A 20619-nucleotide genomic window follows, 5' to 3' on the forward strand; every position below is an offset into this window, starting at 1 on the left:
CTGCACAATTTATAATGGGCTTCTTACATACCTTAGAATATTAAGAAGTTAGATAGTAACTGTTTGGTTCAAGTAAGATAAATTTTAAAATCAAGGAGATTTAGCAATGTTTAAAGATTAAAAAGGGGAAAGAAAAAGACTGAAGCAGCTGGAGGGAGTAAAAATAGGAAGCTTACAACTCTATCCTGCATTACACAGGCACTGAGTGTAAAGTACAGATGAGAGAAAGAAAAGTAGCGAGTTTTACCAGGACCAACTGAGCTAAAGATAAGGACAAATGAGAAACCTCACTCTGCTTTTATTGTTTTCTCCAGGAAAAAAGAGAGAGGCAATCTTTTGAAAATGAGAGCAGAACTGGGGGTTTCAAAGAGAAACAGTCCAGGATAGTTAAATCGTCAAGCAAGTTTAATTTTAATAGCATAAATTTTGGACCAAGTCATCATAGTTCTCTACCATATCTCACAACTGTTTGATGATATAGAATTAGAGATGTAGAAATCAAATACTGGAAAGAGATTCAATATTGGATATTTGCTTATGAGCTTGGCAAAAATCTACCATGACATAAAATCAAAGCAAACAAAAATGACATAATTTATAAGGGCTCAATACACTAAACCATAAATCTATTCTAAATACAGAAGTTCTTAATGTTTTTAAATAGCTATTAAAATATTTCCAGAAGTTTTTACTGTAAAATTGGCCAGATATATTTTCTTAATGCTGTTCTTAGTGTTCCATAATAATACTATTCTAACTCTGTGAGATGACTTATAGCTCATACAACACTTGCATACGCACTATGTCATTTGATTTTCACAAGTCAGGCACAAGTTGAGTCAAGATAAAGAATTCAGATTATTTGAGTTGCTTTCAACCTTGTCAATCATGAGTTTTCTTTTGCCCTACCATTTATAAGGGCTTAGGAAAAAACCATGGTAATGTTATAAAAAGAGAGAAAAAAATACTCCTTCTTTTATATATATATATATATATATATATATATACACACACACACACACACACACACACACACATATATATATACACATACATACATACATATATATATTATATGGAGTTTGCTTCTACCTATGGTTTTGATTCTCATTCTCTGCCTTTTGCCTAGCCATAAAAATTTGAGTTGTGCCTAATGCTGTGGGTTATATAAGAATGACCTCTGCACTTACAAGCTTATTGAAAGGACTTTGTGACCGTTTTTCTTTGGGTCTGATAATATTCTAGGCAGTTGCAGCAATATAATTAAACACATTCAAAGTACTGAAGTTCAATCAAATAATTCAACAAATTTTACTGAGTATCTTCTCTGTGCAAATACTATAATATGTGCTTAAAATTTATATCACTGGGGAAATAAGAACTGTTCAAGGAATAAGTATAGGTTTTACATGATAGCAAGCTGTGTGAGCAGATTGATATCTCTGTCAGAAAAGCTAATGTGCTCCTGGGCTGTGTTATGTCTGGCATATAGAGCAAAGATGGTGATAGACTGCTTGTTTCCCTTTATAGTCTTAATATCTTTCCATATCATAGGTATGTTCACCCACGAACTCTTAGAAAAATTAAATCTATCCAGAAGGGAGGGCCCAAAGTGGTACAGGGGCTCAAAGCAATGTAATTATCAGAAATGTTTGGAAGAACTAGGAGTATTTAGTCAGAAAATTGAATATGTTTGGGCAGCAGAAGAAAGAAGGATTACCATTATTGTGTTTGAATGACAGAGGAGAAAAATGAAGGCCCTTGTATTGATCTTATAGGAGGCATGTTTGGGTTCAGAATGAGTAAGATTACTTCATGAGAATTTTAATTTACTAAATATTAATAGACAGTTTCTCGTCAGGGATGTCAACATTGTGTACAGGATTACATTAAGATATATTTAAGGTCCTTTTCAAATTTGAGCCTGATTATTCAGAGATTTTTGGCATAAGGAATAATCTTTATAGAGAATGCATCATTTGAACTGGACTTTGAATAGTAATATTTTGGCTGTAATAGTGGCCACCTCAAGCTACAAATGATGTAAGTATATGAGGATTGCCATTACACTGAAACTTAGATATGAAAAGAAAAGGTAGAATTTTCATTTCATCTAAAGCTTATACGGTCATCTTCATGAAACATCATTCACTAATACAAAGGGGAAGGTAAATATTGTATTTTTAGTCAAATCTAGGAACCTAGAGTCAATCATCATTTTAATCAGTATTTTATTTACCCCCTCAGAGTAAAATCCATCTTTTTAGGTAAGATCCTCAGTCTTTCAGGTTTTTACCTTTTCCCCTACATTTTATTTTAGATGGTATTTGGGACTATTAGTACAATAGAGTTTCCATGGCCTTAAAGCACTGGGACAAAGGGTCACTGGATTTGAATAATGTCATTTGCCTCCTCTGGTCTCTGTGGTGACATCCCTTCTATGCCTGGTCTTTCACTTGAAGTTGGTGGCTAGAGAAACTCATAGTCTGTGTTTTCTCAGTTTGGTCAGGTCCTGGTAGCCATCTCTAAGACTGACAAATCTCATCTTCTTGTACTCTAGACTAGTCTAGAAGGTCTATTCTGCAGTTTTTGCTCTTAAAATAAGGCTTCACAGCAGGTTGGCTAGCTCTCAACTCAACTACCCTCTGAGTATACAGGAACTTTCAACAGTTCTGTAAAGTAAATTCCTGTCCTCCCTCTGCCTAACAATGATGCCTTGAATGATTACATTCAAGATTACTTGAATGTGGTCCCCCTTAGCCTGGCCAGGTGTTATCATTCCAAAGATCTAAGAACTAGGGCAGAAATTTCTGTCCTTGAGTTTACCTCTACCTATCTGGATATTTCTAAAGCCACAACCTCTCATCTCACATCCTCAATGTGTGAATGAGTAAAAAATGTTGTTAGTTGCCATCCTCTAGCATTTCTACCTCTTTTCCATTATTCTCTGAGACAAAGAGAATAGAATTTTCTCTACTTTACCTACCTCATAGCCACTCTCTTCCTTATACCGAACTCTGGCCTACGCCATTATTGTGGCCTGGGATATCCTGTCTTCACTATGGGATAAACTGTATCATTTTGACCACTAGGCCCAGCCTTGATATGTCAAACCATAAACATCTATTTTTATCTTTTGACAATACCTTGATTTGAAGCCTACCAATTTGCTTAGAAAAATCTTATGCTGAATGTCAAAACTCTTTGTTTTTTATTTCTTATGTAATAACCTACATCCTTAGCAGAAAGATGCCTTGGATTGAATAAGTATTATACCCAGAAATTCACATCAGTATTTCTTAAAACATTACCCCCTTTTCCCATTACACAAATATTCTGGCCCACAAATCTGAATCATGCTAATTTCCCATTTAAAGATTTTCAATAATTTCTTGTTCCCTTTAAATAAAACCCTTTTAAAGACTTTCCTGACCAACCAGATTAGTTTAGGACCCCTGTGTGTACTTCACAAGTTCCCATGATTCCTCTTTCATAATATTATAATTTTCCCTTTTCAATGTCTATGTTTCCTAATAGATTGGAACTAAAAATTCCCAACTTCCAGCATATTGTCCATGGACATAGCAGGTGTTTAACAAATATCTGTGTGAATTATAGCTTTAATTTCATATATGAGTTATATTTCTCACCTGTAAATCAATAAATTGGTAATCTGGTTTGCACGGTTCCTTTTGAAATCTGTAAATATGATACTACTCTGAAAGATGAACCCACTGTGGCTTAGCTGACAATATCAATTTCTATTCCTCCAGAGCCAGGTTTTAGAACACAGGAAATTCACCAATAAGTGCCATCTTGTCAAATTTCTTGACAAGTAATAATTTATCCTCTCCTTGGGGACAACCCTACCCTGACGCAAGAATTCTCTCAAACTACAAGAAGGAGATCCATCTTCATTAATACCTAAGTTGATAATGAGGACATTTCAGTTTAAAATACCCAATTATCTTCCACAGATTTTTATCCCCTTGCAGGTGTGCCAAGTTTTCTCACAAGCTTATTTTACCTTCAGCTGGTCCTTCTGTTTTATGAAGTTTCAATTAACTAGATTTAGTCATGTTGTGGCTAGAAGGATATGACGAGAAAGGGTAGCATATAGCAATCCGTATGTAAATTGTTACTTTATTGGATAACATTTACGTTCGAAATTGGGAAAATCAATAAAAAGGAACCTTAATTTCTAACAAGCACACACACTGAAAAAAGAAGAGAGTGGGGCGGACACTATTTTGATTCTAAGACAGCACAGCGACTAAAAACGATTCCAAAGAAGCAAATGGCAACAGAGGTCAATAGGCTGTGACCTACATCTATTTTATTTCAAAAACATTTTCACCTCCACTAAGTGCACTGCAGAATGTTAAATGCCATTAAAAAGAATGGGCAAATTTAAGGTAACTTGAGGAGGCACATTTCCCATTAGGAAAGGATCTTTCCTTATCCATGAGGTCAGTCAGGTGCTTTTCTTCCCCCTTCACTGGCGGCCAGAACAAAGCCCGGCACGCAGTAAACATTTAATGCTTATTCGTTGAATGAATGAATGAATGAATGAATGACTGAATGAATGAATGAATGAATGAGGCAAGCTAGACCGCGATGGCTGAAAGACTGAGAGGCTGTCAGCCCCGAAGCACACGTGCTGTCTTGCCAGCAGGCGGGCTGGCATCTCCTCATTCCCTCACCTTTCTGCCACTTGTGAATTCCCCTGTCTGCCCCTCCCTCGGGATGACCAAAATTCCGTCCCTACACCCGCCCCTCCTCGGTCAGTGCGCTCATCTCTCACACAGACGCAGCTGTTTCCGAGGAACGCCCCGCTGCGCCAGCAGGGCCCGGGAGGGGAGTCGCCCGGGAGCCTGAGCGGGAAGGCACCCCGCGCGCCCCGGAACCCCGAGGCCCCATACAAAGGATGGGGACCCGTATCCTTCCCGTCCTTCACGAAACCCAGTCTTCTCCCTCTCACCTCCCCATGCAGGCTCCCCAGTGCCAACCTGGGTCCGGCTGACCCTGTGACGAGGGGAAGGAGGCCAAACCACCCTCACCGGACGAGAGGGCGAGGCGAGCGCGCCGCCCCCGCAACCGCCCGCCGTTTCCGCGCGCTCTGCCGTCCGACACTTCGCGCGGGAGTTGCGTGCGGGGCCTGAGGCTCTAGGGCAGCAGGGGGCGCGTGCGCGTGGAAGGGCGGGGGAGGAGGGCGCCGCGCGCCAGCAGGTGGGCGCGTCCTCTCACGCGCGTGCGCGCGCCGCGCCTTCTCCCTCACGTTCCCCGCGCGACGCGTCCCCTCCCCGCCGGGAGCGCGCGCCTCCCGCTCTCGCGCCGGGTCCCTCTCGGTCTCTCGGAGCCCCGCACTCTCCGGAGCTCCTGCCCCGGTGTCGCGTCGGCCGCGGCTCTCTAGCCCGGAGGCTCAGCCTCGGCGCGTCGGAGCCGGGTCTCAGGCCTCTTCCACTCCTGCCGCCACTCCTCTTCCCTTTCCCGCCCTTCTCTCCCACCCGGTCCACCGAGGGAGCCTGGATACGAAGCAGGCAGGCTCGAGAAGGGAGTTGGAAAAATGGAGGTGCCGCGCCTGGATCATGCCCTCAACAGCCCCACCAGCCCCTGTGAGGAGGTGATCAAAAACCTCAGCCTGGAGGCCATTCAGCTGTGCGACCGGGACGGTAAGAGCGACGGGGGCTGGAAGGAAAGGGGCCGAGCCGGCGGCCAGGCGCCGCGGCCGCCCCGACTCTGCCGACCCTGCTCGCCCCGGCGTCAGGGTCTTTTGTTGTCCCTCCGTACAAATAAATACAGGTGGGGCTCCTCTCGGCTCACCCTCCCTCCCCCGGAGGCTAGCGACAAAAGGACCCCGGGGCCGGCGCGTCGGCGCGGAGAGTCGCCTCGGTCCCCGGCCGCGGCGCGCCCGCCGTCCTCGCCGCCTGGCCCCGCGCCGAGGGGCTGCCCGGGCGAGGGCGCCGTTCCCGCCCGCCGCTCCTGCCCGGGACCAGGCGTTTCCGACGGTGCCGCAGTCCGGGTTTCCAGGTTCTACCGCTCTACCGGAACCGAAGGCGAAACGCCCTCCGATTGCTTCTGGTACCCCTCCTTCTCCTCGCCACCGCACACGCTAGTTAGCATTTCCAGCCCAGAAACTTATCATTTCCTTTTTAAACCTCTCCTCTTCAGACTCCCCCACATTTATTGGTCTTTTTATGCCCTCAAAGAGGGATTGGGATGACGGTTTTTTCAAGAAGGGGCGCGAGGGGTGGGCGGGGGAGTGCGTTTCAGCACCAAGGACAGCCACAAGCTTAGTGATTTGGGGCTGTGATTCAGAAACTGTCAAAAAATCTGTAAAGAAGTGGCCTCGTATATTTGCTGTGGTACAGAATATGTGGCGAGTACTAACCATTGTGTCCCGACATTATATAGCTTATTCTTATTGTTAAAGTTGGCAGTCTCGGAAAGAAGGAAGTGGTTGAACACGGGTTTGAGCGTTAGAGAGAAGCTCACACTGTGCAATTTGGGTAGCTTGTAGTGCTTCTGTGTTATTTGGAATAGTTGGAGTCCGTGCTATTTCAGTAATGTGGAATAAAACTTCATTTGTTGAAAAGAAGTCATCTGATTAGTAATTGATTGGCCAAATAATTGTAAAATTGGACCTCTGACAAGGGAAAAACAATTTACATGTTGTCAGGATGACCCTGAACACTTCTGGCTATAAATGGAATCAGTGATTAACAGCGTATGGAGACGATGATTTAAAAATATTTTTTAGCCAAGGTTATGTAGAAATACTAATGTGCTCACAATAAGGCCATAAAATTTATCAGTGCGTTATCCAAATACAGAGCAAAGGTCTTGTTTCCAAAGTCATTTAAATGATAACTTGGTGAGGCATTGCTAAACAGTATAGTTTAGGACAACTGAACACTGAATTTCTGTTTATAATAAACTTAAGACAGAATAATTGACCTTTGAAAACAAAGCCACTTTAAATAATTTCTGAAAAAGGTACAGTGTGAACAAGTAAATACTCTTGCAAAAGCTGTTTATAATTCCTTTATCCTTAGATTACCATAGTAATAGGTGCATATATTTATGGTATCTGAAAAAAAGTAATCATTTTGCCATGCCATATGTAGACTTGTATTATTAGACTATTAGAAATTATTTTTAATATACCACATAGGAAATCACATGAGTTTTAGTTTATTTATGAAATGACTTTTTCTGGTGTTACCATTGTAAATGCTTTGATTTTCCTAGATTGGTTTGACAGAAAACCAAGAATCTAGTAAAAGTAGATTTTCATTTACTTCAGTGATTTATCAAAAGCTTATTACTATAGTTAATGGAAATAGGCAATTCATAGTTGCTCTTCAGAACCCAGTAATCTTAATTCTTAAGATTGCATTTACCACATTTTCAAAGATATTAGGGAAAATTAAGTTGTTTTTTGTTTTTATGAAGTTTACAGAATTGGTGTAGAGGAACAAAACTAATGCTGCACACATATATGTGGTCTCTTCTTGTAGAGTCGTAGCTTTTTTATTTTGGTAATATTTTTTGGTTGTTTCAGTTCACATTATGAATCCTGCAAAATGAACAAATTATGTAACATTTAATGGAGGGGGTGCTGGCACTTAGCAGCATCTATGAAAATTACTTATTTGAGGCTTCTAATGATTCGTCGTAGATTAATAGGGTTTCATTTTATAAAATGTATCAACAAATACAAAGAGCTAACTCTTCTATTAAAAAAACATGTAAAAATTAGGAATAGCTTGGGTAGAGATGTCACTAAATGCCTAACTTTTTATTTTGTGACTTAGCATGTCAATTCCAAAATATATAGGTCTTTTTTTTTTTGCAGAACAATAAAAAAAATGTTGCATTAAGTTTGTCAAGCAGACCTTATTTATCATACTCTTATACTGAGAAATTTTCAGCTAGGTATTATTTACTCCCTTCTCTCCCTCTCAGGTCTCATTCATGTACTAAATATATAACAGAAAGATTAGGATGTGGCAGATGCGCTGTAATATGCTTAAGTACATAGTGAGTGCTAAATTTTCATAATTTTATGATTATAAAAGTACGTGTCTTGTTTGCTTTTTACTTTTCTCTATTCTACTATGAATTTGGTGATAAATGAGCTCAAATTAATTTCTTGGAAGTAGAATAGGAGAAAATATTGTTAGAAATACATTTCCTTTTACTCTCTCCACTTATAGGTGTTTTAAATTTTACAATGCTTTGCATATTTCATCAACTAAGAGTTATAGTTGCTGGTAAACTGTCTTTCTTATGTTTCCTTGGTTTGTACGTTTTTTCCTTTCACTTGCTATTTTCTTATAAATTGATCCATTTACATAATTAGCAATAATTCGAAGTATTTCCTTTTTTTGATAGTTTCTCCAAGTATTTAACAATTGAAAGAATATGGAATAGAATCCAATGGTCATATAATTGGGTTTTTTTAATTAGGCAAGATGGTTCTTCTACACACATGTTATTTATCCTAGGCATGTGTGCTTTGGTTGATAGTAGATGGTCCCTGCCTACATGTTACTTGTGGTTCAAAATGAGGATCTGAATAGACTTCTATTAGGAAATCTCTGAAGATATGTTGTAGATCTAGAACTTTCTGTAATTTCTGTTGCAAATAGAGGAGTGCTTCTGTTCCTCCATCTCTGCTGTGCTGAAGTATCCTCAAATTGCACGTATGATACACTTTAATTGAAGATTTTTCCAAAGAAGTTGAAGGAAGAAAACATTACTCATCAGGAAGCATTGATATTATGGGACCCCGTTTCCAGTTTTCACATAAGATACTTCAGACCCTAACTGACCTGTGATGAGACAGAAGAGCGCCCAACCCCACACATAGAACTCCGCATTACTTCTACTTCTCTTCATTATTCTTAAAATCATGTATGTGTGTGTATGTGTATATAGATATGATCTAACTTATACATGTATTTTATGCACACACACAAGCTTTCCTTGCTGAAAGGGAAAGATATATGCATCCATCTCCCTGCATTCTTGCTATAATAGTAAGGAAGAAAATACAAAATTAATTTGTTGTATAGCACTTAAATCCACACCCAAGGCTTCCTAGGTTTAGCAAGTATTATTTCCATTATTATTTTATGACTGCCTAGATACAGTTTATGGAGTTTATGATCCTCTTCAACAAGGGAATACATTTTAAGGAAAATGCAGGGAGAGAACCTGACAGATTCCCATGTGTTTGTGTATAACAATAATTTTGTGAAGGAAAAGAAAACAAGGTTTTCTTTTTTTTTTTTACATATTAAAAAAATTCCTTTTAATTTTGATTTTGTCATACCTACTTAAATTATAAAATCAGTTGTGACTTTTTTATGATTACTGATATGTGAATTAAACAAATTTTAACTTTGGAAATATAACACAGAAATGCTTACTAGTTAGCACAATGCTGTATTAAATAATCCTTAAGGACATTTTCTGAAGCAGATATCTAGAAAGAGTACCAATAACTGTTCCCTTTAATAGTACAAAAATACAAGGTAATCATTGCTCAGTCCCACTGACATTCATATACCATAGTGGCAATAGCATTTTAGAAACAGACCTCTGACAGAATATTGGCTCTTGATAGATATATTACCTTAGGCAAATTACTTAACCTGTTTTTAGCTTTAAGCTGTATCATGTAGAATGGTTATAATAATGTCAAGTCTGCAGGATTGTTAAAACCATGACATGAAGTATTCTCTGTCATTTCTTATAATTCTTGACACAAAATAGAGAATAATTATTATTGTAAGTGGATTATTATTCTCCACATACGTTGAGTTTAACTACTGCTTTTTATTTATTTATTTATTTATTTTTTGTCCAATGTTTAGATCTTTGTTTTTCATTTCAGTTGTGTTTTGTTGACTCAGTAAATCCTTCTTATGTCACTTCATTTTCATGAATAGACAATGGAAACTGTAAATTCTTAATTAAAAAAAAATAGTCAACTTTAAAGCCCTAGTTACGATACTATATCTTTTGCTTATATTTATCTATCCCATCATAGTATCTTTGTCAGCCTTAATCCTAAAAGCTTTTTTCAGTTTCTACTTCAAACCTACTGTTTGCTGCATTTCATGTGCCTTATACCCCTGATACCTGCTTTGGCTAGGTATTTGTATCAGAACTTTCTATTCTTGATTTAACATTTTTTCTTTAGGATTTTTTTTTCCCTAAGGATAAATATGTATTAGTGCATGTGACCTCTGGATTCATTTCTTTGACCCAGATATGACTATAGAGACGGTGTAAAATTTTAATTAGTGAGCATGGAACACAGCAAAAAGAAAAGAAAAACTAAAAGAAACAAACAAAAAGCTTTAAAGTCATCAGATTGTGTTAAACCAATTCATATTCTTGGTAGGGGTTCTAATTCATTCCCAGAGAAAATGAAGTTATTAGAGTAAAAGTCACATCAAAGAATTTGCAACCAGACTCCCTCCAGTGGTAGAATTACTGATATGTTATAAGTAGTAACATTGGCTACTTGCTTTGTTGCCTGGGTAAGCCGGTCAGAAATTCACGCTAAAGAACATTATCTAGGCAACTTCGAAGTGAGGTTTTTTTATTGCTAATATTCTCTCCTGCCTCATTTAGGCCCACTCTTGATCTTTCCTTAACTGATGTGAGTATAGTTTACTAATTATTTTTATATATTATCCTGGGCTTCAGAAAAAATAGCAGCTATCTCTATCTGCAGTAAGGACAATCCTAGTTTCTGGTTTTCCTTCTCTGCCCTTTGTAAATGGCATTTTAGTTTTTCTGCACAGCATTTGCCTCTTTCTTAGGCTTATTTTACACTGCTGTTAAATTTCTCTGTAAGAATCTTTTTACTGTTATTTTAAATTCTGTTTTTTACTATTTTAAAGCATTTACCTTAGTCTTTAATGTCTCTTAATATATTTTATGATTAGTACACAGTAGTTAAATTGTCTTTTTAAGCATGTTGTATTTTATGCATGTTGTATTTTATGCGTGTTCATTTGATAAATAAAATCAGTATTTGTGGAAGACTTCTAACAGAAACATATTGACGCATTGAAGAGTTCTCTACAGGAAAAATAGGTAGACAGTATCAGCATGTTTTTTATGGAAAGATAGCACGTGGCAAGGGGTAAAAGAAATTGAGAAATAATTGTGAACTTTGTGATTGAATTTTCAAGGAATATGAGGAATGATAGTAATTTAAGGATTTTTAAGTCTAGGAAATCAGAAAAATCATTGAAAAAAAGGAGGAAAGGAAATAATATTTAGAAGCCATGATAATTGTTTTTTATACCTTGAATTTTAGGCCTCAGTGGATATCCAGATATGTCTTAAACTCTTTTCCAGGGGTACTTCCTCCTCGCAGAAATCATATTCTCAGAGCAGTATGACATACTGCATGTTTCAACATGGATCCCCCCCAAAAGAACCCACTTACATTCTTTTTAGACACTTGTTTTTCTTGATTCTCATTCTTCAAAGACTATTCATAGTCTAATGATAGTATGTTGAAAAACTAACCACTTGGTACTTTATAGAGGATTATAAAATAGATTTTTAAGTCACCTGCCTAAAGGTAGTTTTGAAGAGATAGGAGACTTTTCAGAGAGATTGAACATAAAAAGTAAAAGGAACATTTATGTTAAGACATTTAGAATCTAACACTAAGAGACTTCCTTGGAAACTGAAACACTTAGTGATTCCTCTTATGTTCTGGGGAAAGAGTTCTAGAATGAGAAAGAGAATTGTTCATAGAACTGTATATTCCACTGGGGATACTAGAACCAGGTGGAAAAGGCAAGATTAGTGTTTGACTTTAGTTTTAGAATGACCTCTGATCAACTTTGTGTCTCACCCGTTAATGGAAAGGAGTGAATACATGCTGGAGAAGGCCAAGTTTGAACCCTAAAGATGAAATAAATCTACATTCCAGGTTTGTTAAAAAAAAATAGACAAAAAAAATAGACAAGATCTCTGGATTTTGAAGTTACTCCATAGATGTGAGTTGAACAAAAAGCATCATAACTCTGAATTGTGTTAGTTTCATTCATGATATTGTAACTATTTGCACCAAGTTTGTTGTTCATTTTCAAAGGGCTTTTCTGTGGGAATTTTTGCTTATAAGCTGTTTGTTGTGATGGTTGTGGCAACTAGTGTAAATAAATCTTTTTGTTTTCTATAGCCTGTGGGAGTGTTACTATCTAATAATAGTATGAGAAACTTATAACTTCCCTGACATATGCACAAAAATTTTTCTAATATACTTACTTTGATTTTCTTGAAAAACAGGCTTTTACAAATTTAAATGTTGGTGAATCTGTCAGTCTTTAAAATTTTAAGAACTGAGAATAAATGCTAGCAAGAATGACAATTTTTAATACTACTAAATGATAGGTTGTTAATGATTGATTTTAAAGTTATACCTATGATATAGAAGAGACATTAAGTAAGTTAGTCTTTGGGCCAAATTGAAAACCTGCTACCAGTTTTTGTAAGTAAAATTTTATTAGAAGAGAACTATGCTCATTTGTTTATATATTATCTATGGCTGCTTTCTTACTACAAAGGGGAAGTAACTACTGTGACAGTAGACCAAGCTTAAAATACTTATTATCTGGTCTTTTACAGGAAATGTTTGCCAACTCCTAACATGGAGGGTTGAGAAAATTGATAAGGATTAATAAATTAATATTGAAAATATTGAGAGAAGAGTTTCTGAAAATTGTATAATCATTCTGTTTTTATATGTTACTGGGGTTTTGAGATACTGCAGTTCAGATAGAGAGCTATAGAAAGCTGGCTTCCTACAGATTCCAAAAATCTATACCTTATGCTATGTTCACCACAACTGTAGCTACCATCTGTCACCATACAATGCTATTAACAATACCATTAACTATATTTATACTCTTTGCTGTACCTTTCATCCCCATGACTTGTTCATTCCATAACTGGAAGCCTGTACCTCCTGCTCTTTTTAGCCATTTTGCCTATTCCTATACCCTCTTCCTCTCAGGCAACCATCAGTTCTCTGTATTTATGCATCTGTTTCTGCTTTTTGTTTGTTTTTTCATTTGTTTTGTTTTTCAAATTCCATGCATAAGTAAAATCATATAGTGTTTGCTTTCTCTGATTTATTTCACTGAGCACTATATCCTCTAGGCCCATCCATGTTGTAGCAAATGGCAGGATCTCATTCTTTTTTATGGCTGAATAATGTTCGTATATATACATATATATATTTTTTTCTAATATACTTACTTTGATTTTCTTGAAAAACAGTCTTATAAATTTATTTATTTTTTTTTTAGTCTTATAAATTTAAATGTTGGTGAATCTGTCAGTCTTTAAAATTTTAAAAACTGAGGATAAATGCTAGCAAGAATGACAATTTTTAATACTACTAAATTTTATATATATATATATACGCACACACGCACACACACACACATCTTTGCCCAATCATCTGTTGATTAACACTTAAGTTGCTTCCATATCTTGGCTATTATTAATAATGCTACAGTAAACATAGGCGTGCATATATCTTTGAGTTAGTGTTTTTCTAAATTTTTATCAAAGTTTTTAAATTAACAAAGTATTTGTTTCTTTTGAAGCATTTATATCTTTCTTCAGGATAGCTGCCTAAGTTTGGCCTGGGAAATGAATTTTGAAATTTTCTATTCATAGTATTATAATTAGCTCAGAAGAATACCCCTTCAACTTAAGTGATGGTCTATATGTGATTACTTAAAATTATTTTGAAATATCTTACTATCTAGTTCTTATTAGTAAACTATTACTACTTAATGAAACTGGCAATAGCTTTTATAGGAGCTACCACTCCTGAAATTTTAAAAATTTTATCTACTTTCCTTAATACAGTTGTCTCATTATTTCTGAAAATTTAGTTGAGGATGAGTTAAAAAACTTAGACTTTAAAATTTTCTTCTCCACTGTGTGTTGTTTTATATTCTTAAATTTATCTGTTTGAGAAACTTCTACAAAAGTAAGTGGAGAGATCTGCCACATTCATATTCTCATCTACTTAAATTGCAAAGATTTTACATAATCTCAACATTTGAATTAATGAGCTATATGTGATGTGTAATTTTTATTCTTTGAATTTTCAGTCATGTACCAATGTTTTATTCCAGTTTTTTGATAACAGTTTACTAATTTAACATATTTGTTGCAATGTCAGAAATCTCAGAAAAAAAAGCCAAAGTAAAAATCTGTTTTCTGTGATTAAACTAGAAGTGAGAGATTCAAAAAAAGGAGCTGTTGCTGATGGCTAAATTTGCTAAAGTGGAAGACTGGGTGTATTTTGACACCAGTAAATAAAGTAGCTTGTTGGTTGAAAGGAATGTGAAGAGTAGCCTTGATAACAAGCTATTAAATAAAACCTTTTCTGGACAAATTAGGTTTCAGATGCCTGTGCAATAATACCTAGCTGGAAATGACCAGAAAGAAGACTGTTAGAAATATCTATTTGTATTTCATAGGCAGGGATTTTGAAGATGAAGATGGTTTTCTGGTTTTTCATTGCTCCTTTTGTCAGGTGTTTCTTTACTTCATCCTATAATCAATTCTGAGGACTCATGTCAAATTGTTGAACTGCTCATTACAGTAAGTAAGTTTGAATGCTGGTGTCTTTTATTTGTGGTGTCTAAAAGGAGCATTTGAAAATTAATTACTTTTGATCTCATTAAATTTGGCTTGGATGTGGTTATTTGAGGTAGTTGATATGGAAGAGATACAATTGGCCTAAACTTTGTACTTGATAGATTTCTCCCCCTTATTTTGACTGGAAGGGAATTAAGTGTATGCTAATCTGTGTTTACTGTGGAAATGTACTGGGTTAATTTTCCCTCTTTGGCAACATAATCTGCAGTGCATAAAATAAATTAACTGCTGGAATTCAAATTAGCAGAAAAATAATGACACGGGAGCCCAAAGAAAAACTAAAATCTAAGGTATTTCTAAGGTTTTCATAGCGAATGTTTATTTCCAAGATTTTCTTTTGACTTTGAATCCACTAATTTTAATGTTTTCTAGGGTTTTGATTGAATGGCTAACCTAAGTAGGACATAGGCTGTGTGAGGGAATGTGTGTATGTGTATTTGCAGATTCTTTGTGTTTAAGCTTAGATAAATCTTCCTTTTCAATAAATATGGTTTTTGTGTAACTTTTTCAAGCTATGATAAGTCTGACTGTTTGAGCCTATTTTGTATTGTCTTCTTCTGGTGCAGTTTACTATACCCAATATTAATTGCCTTGAAGCTTGATATGGCTTCTTTCGTTGTTATTTTTAGTGATTTTTTTTTTTTTTTTTTTTAAAGAGACAAACCTAATGACTGAAAGAACAGTGGTTCTGGAATTTGCTTTATGCAACTTGTTTTGCTAAAAGCTTTACTCATTCAGATTCTAGTAATACAATTTACACTAATAAAATTCAAGGTTGAAATAGTGTTAAATATTACAAATAAAATCTAACCATCTTTACCAGAATTTTTATTCTGCACCATATATTGCAGAGGTGTATCTTTATCTATATAAATATTTCTGAGACCTTCACAAATATTTCTAAAAACTTCTATGATCAACTATGAGCTTTTTCTTCACTGTACTTCATAATCATTTTTTATTTTCTTGCTTGTAGTATTAATAATTTATAATTTTAGTTTTCTGATATATAAAGTCCTCTTGGTTTCACTATATTAGTATTTTAATGAAAATCTTAAACATATTTACCTGGGTATTTAATGATACACAAATAATGTATGTTTGTATGTACTTATTTTCATTGGAGATTAAAATGCAGATATATACTGTCCTTTAAGAAAGCCTGACATGAAATCTAATTTTACAGAACACATTAATCAGGGAACAGTTATTTTCCCGAAAGTAGTGTTTCTCTGTCATATCCCTAGTATTCTTAATTATTTCCTGCAGAAGGATTTGACAGAAAGACAAAATGGTACTGAAAATTACATTTCAGTAATGCCAACTAAATTATCTTAAATAATGGTGTCTTAAATTACGTACAAAATTTTTGTGAGAGAAAATACATATTAGACACTAGAAATTCGAAGATTTTTAGCTTCATCTATTTTTAGGCCATTTCAAATGTAACTAAATTGTAATTGTGCTGACAAATTTCAAAATTTAGTGAGTTCTAATACTCTGAAAGTCTAACACTCTTAGAATGTTGTGCTCATTGTATTATTTACCTAGGAGTTTGTAAACTTGTCTGCCTTTCTATCAACGTTTCCTTATTTATTTTTCTTTTCTTTGAGCACACAGAACTCTTATGAAATGTTAAAAGCACTGTTTTTAAGTAAACATGACTCTTAAGAAAGCTAAATGTGATAGTATAAGAAAGCAGAAAAGAGAAAAAAAGATTTTACCCAGAATAGTTTTTGTCAGTTTAAAAAGTAGTTTTTGTAAAATATTTGCATTGAGTAATGTTATTTTAATAACAATATAAGGTATCGTAATTTATTTTGGTGCCAGAATTTACTTTAATTGCCTTTAAAATGACTTTTATTGTCTTCTATTATCGCTGAGGGTCTGCAAATAGCTTACTTTCATTTTTCCGTTGTACTGTACTACTTTTTATGGAGAAATTATGTTCTTTGCCTTTATAATGCAAGAACTTTCAAAAGTCTTATATAAATGCCAATGGTGGGATCCCTGGGTGGCGCAGCGGTTTGGCGCCTGCCTTTGGCCCAGGGCGCGATCCTGGTAGACCCGGGATCGAATCCCACGTCGGGCTCCCGGTGCATGGAGCCTGCTTCTCCCTCTGCCTGTGTCTCTGCGCCTCTCTCTCTCTCTGTGTGACTATCATAAATAAATAAAAATTAAAAAAAAATAAATGCCAATGGTATACTGTGTTTGAACCCCAGTGGGCACTTATGATAATCAATTAGGCCATGGAAGAAAGTAATAGAACTTCTATTAATATTTTCATTGAAGCTAAAATAAGAAAAGATAAGTAAATAATTTTTACACATAGATTAATACCATGTATATCAAACTGTCATGTATACTGAATGTGCATGAGGTACCTTTATATAATTGGTATATGGAACTGAGAAATGAAAAATATTAGTGTTTCAAAAGACACTTATTGTTATACTTTCTCCATTCTGATGTACCCATTCTTTTGTGATCTTTTTCCAACTGTGACAGCCCTTTAAACCAGATATCTAAATCAAATTTAGAGTTGGCTGTTTAAATTGTTATATCATAAATTGTTGAGCCAAGATTATCAAAATAAGAGCGGACATTCATATAAACCTTTTAGTAATAAGTTAAAATAAGCTATTTTAAAATAATACATATTTTATTTTGTTTGTTTGTTTTCTTTCCATAGTCTATAATGTTCATATTAGTATAGTAGTATGTATATATAATTTCTAAGGAATTGCTGTACTTATGTACACAGCATTTTTTTATTTAGAGGCACAAGATCAAAAGTTTAACAAACCTTTATTCATCATATTTTTATACATCGTGCTTTATACAACAAGGGATTCTATAATAAATGAATCCACCCAACATTCAAAGGTGGATATTATGATTATATCGCATAATTATGTGTTCTTTCCTTATCATCAAAAACAATTTCTTAAATATAATTTTTATTGAGGTATAAATGACTTAACATTATATTAGTTTCAGGTCTACAGGTAATGATTTGATATTTGTATATATTGCAAAATGATAGCCACAATAAGTCCAGTTAACATCCATCACCATATATAGTTCTATATTTTTTATCTCCTGATAAGAAATTTCAAGATCCCCATTCCTAGCTGCTTTCAGATATGCAGTTTAGTATTATTAACTATAGTCACCATGATGTACATTTCATTCCATGATTTATTCAGTTTATAACTGGAAATAAAAATTTTTTGATCCCTTTTACCCATTTTGCTACCCTCCCATCCCACTCTACCCCACTGCCTCAGACAACCACCAATCTATTATCTATCTCCATGATATTTTTTGTTTTTGCTTTTTAGATTCTACATGTAAGTCATTTGTTTTTCTCTGACTTATTTCACTTAGCGTTATGCCCTCAGTGTCTAACCTCAGTGTCTAACCAGTGGCAAGATTTCAGTTTTTTGCAGGTGAATAATATTCCATTGTTTGTGTATGTGTATATATATTCACAATAGAATTTGTGTTGGTATGTATACGTATACACACAATGTGTATGTATATACACCCAATATATATGTAATATATATTTATATTACATATGTATTACATTTTGTTTATCCATTGGGTTGTTTCCATGTCTTGGCTATCCTAATGCTGCAGTGAACATGGAGGTACAGTATGTTTTTGAATTAGTGTTTTTGTTTCTTCAGATGAATTCCCAGAAGTAGAATGCTGGATTCTATGTTACTTTTATTTTTAATTTTATTTGGATGAAAAATTTATTTTTCAATGTTTTCTAGAGTTATTATGTTGATCATCTTTTCATAGGTCTGTTGGCCACCTGTATATTTTTTGGAAAAAAGTCTATTCAGATATTCTGCCCAATTTTTTTTAAAGATTTTATTTATTTATTCATGAGACACACACACAGAGAGAGAGAGAGAGAGGCAGAGACACAGGCAGAGGGAGAAGCAGGCTCCATGCAGGGAGCCTGTTGTGGGACTCAATCCCGGAACTCCAGGATCACGTCCTGGGCAGGCGCTAAACCGCTGAGCCACCCAGGGATCCCCTATTCTGCCCAATTTTAATCAGATTGTTTTTTGCTACTGAGTGTGTGGGTTCTTATATATTTTGGATATTAGCCCCTTATCAGATATATGATTTGCAAACATTTTCTTTCATTCAATAGGTTCTGTTTGTTGTTGTGGATTTTTTCTTTGCTGTGCAGAAACTGTTTAGTTTGTTGTAGTCCCATTTGTTTATTTTTGACTTGTTGTCTTTGCTTTTAGTGTCAAATACAAAATATTTTTGTCAAGAAGCTTACTGCCTATGTTTTCTTTAGAGTTTTATGGTTTCAGGTTTTATGTTCAAGTATTTAATCCATTTTGAATTAAATTTTGTGTATGATATGATAGTGATCTTGTTTCATTGTTTTGCATGTGACTATCCCAATTTTTCCAACACTTTACTAAAGAGGCTGTCCTTTCCTTGTTGTATATTCTTGGTTCCTTTGTCACAAATTAATTGACCGTATATGTGTGAGTTTTTTGCCTTCTATTCTGTTCTATTGAGTTATGTGTATTTGTGCCAATACCATATTGTTTTGATGATTATAGCTTTGAAATAATAGTTTGAAATCAGGAAGTATGATGCCTCCAGCTTTGTTATCAAGATTTTTTGGTTATTTGGAATATTTTTTGGTTCTATACAAATTTAAGAATCATTTGTTTTATTTCTATAAAAAAATGCCATTGGAATTTTGATAAGGTATGCATTGAACCTACAGATTGCTTTGAGGAATACAAACATTTAAACAATTTTAGATCTTTTAATCCATGAGGATAGAAAATCTTTCAATTTATTTGTGTCTTCCATTTCTTTCATTAGTGTTTTATAGAATTAAGCATAAGATACCTAACCTTCATGGTTCAGTTTATCTCTAGGTATTTTATTCTTTTTGAGCAACTGTATCTTAATTGTTTCTTAATTTCTCTTTCTGCTAGCTTGTTATTAGCATATAGAAATGCAATAGACTTTGCATTTTCATCCTGCAACTTTACTGAATTTATTTAGTTCTAACAGTTTGTTTTTTTTTTAATGAAATCTAACATTTTCTTTATCAAGTGATCTGAAAATAGTGACAGTTTTACTTATTCCTTTCCAGTTTAGATGCCTTTTATTTCTTTTTCTTGACCTCCAATACTATTTCGAGTAAAAATGGTGAGAATAGGCTTCCTTTTGTTGTTCCCAATCTCAGAGGAAAAGCTTTCATCTTTTCTCTGTTGAGTATGATGTTAGCTCTGAGTTTGTCATATATGGCCTTTATTATGTTGAGATACAGACCCTGTATTCCTACAGTTGAGCATTTTGTCATTAATGAATGTTGAATTTTGTGAAATACTTTTTCTCTATGTGTGAGATGATCATATGGTTTTTATCATTTGTTTTGTAAATGTTGTATATCATATTAATTCACTTTTGGAATAAATCCCACTTAATCTCTGCATATGATTACTTTTAATGTATTATTGAATCTGGTTTGCTAATATTCTGTTGAGGATTTTTCATGTATGTTCATTAGGGATATTGGTCTGCAATTTCCTTTGCTTGTGGCATACTTACCTGGTTCTGGTATAAGAGTAATGCAGACCTTGTAAGATGAGCTTAGAAGTCTCTCCTATTTTTTTTGGAAGAGTTTGAGAATTAGTATTAATTTTTCTTTGAATGTTTGATAGAATGTACCAGTGAAGCTTCTGGTCCTAGACTTTAATTTGTTGGGAAGTTTTTTGATTACTGATTCAATCTCTTTACTAATAATTGCTCTGCTTAGATTTTTTTAGTTCTCATGATTCAGTATTGGTAAGTTACATGTTTCTAGAAATGTATCCATTTCTTCTAGGTTGTCCAATTTGT

General features: G+C 35.1%; 1 protein-coding gene and 1 long non-coding RNA gene across 10 annotated transcripts in view; one reads left to right on the forward strand and one right to left on the reverse strand.

Moving 5' to 3' along the window:
• The window catches only part of LOC144312205 (uncharacterized), a 279387-nt gene extending 274168 nt beyond the window's left edge, over window positions 1–5219 (reverse strand). For 2 of the 6 annotated variants that reach the window (XR_013377654.1, XR_013377652.1), the window contains exon 1: window positions 4982–5212. This is a non-coding gene — a long non-coding RNA (uncharacterized LOC144312205). Of the gene's footprint in view, window positions 1–4981 lie in introns of all 6 variants that reach the window. The other 4 variants (XR_013377653.1, XR_013377651.1, XR_013377650.1 and 1 more) reach the window with 4 other exon arrangements.
• Window positions 5220–5292: 73 nt separating this feature from the next.
• The window catches only part of PHYHIPL (phytanoyl-CoA 2-hydroxylase interacting protein like), an 81408-nt gene continuing 66081 nt past the window's right edge, over window positions 5293–20619 (forward strand). The window contains exon 1 of one of the 4 annotated variants that reach the window (XM_077894600.1): window positions 5293–5672. In XM_077894600.1, coding sequence (XP_077750726.1) covers window positions 5567–5672 — 106 coding nt within the window. In that variant the 5' untranslated portion in view covers window positions 5293–5566. Of the gene's footprint in view, window positions 5673–10653; window positions 10679–11810; window positions 11972–20619 lie in introns of those variants that run through there. The other 3 variants (XM_077894604.1, XM_077894603.1, XM_077894602.1) reach the window with 3 other exon arrangements.

This window comes from Canis aureus, chromosome 4 (genome assembly GCF_053574225.1).
Source record: "Canis aureus isolate CA01 chromosome 4, VMU_Caureus_v.1.0, whole genome shotgun sequence".
Taxonomy (NCBI): Eukaryota; Metazoa; Chordata; class Mammalia; order Carnivora; family Canidae; genus Canis; species Canis aureus.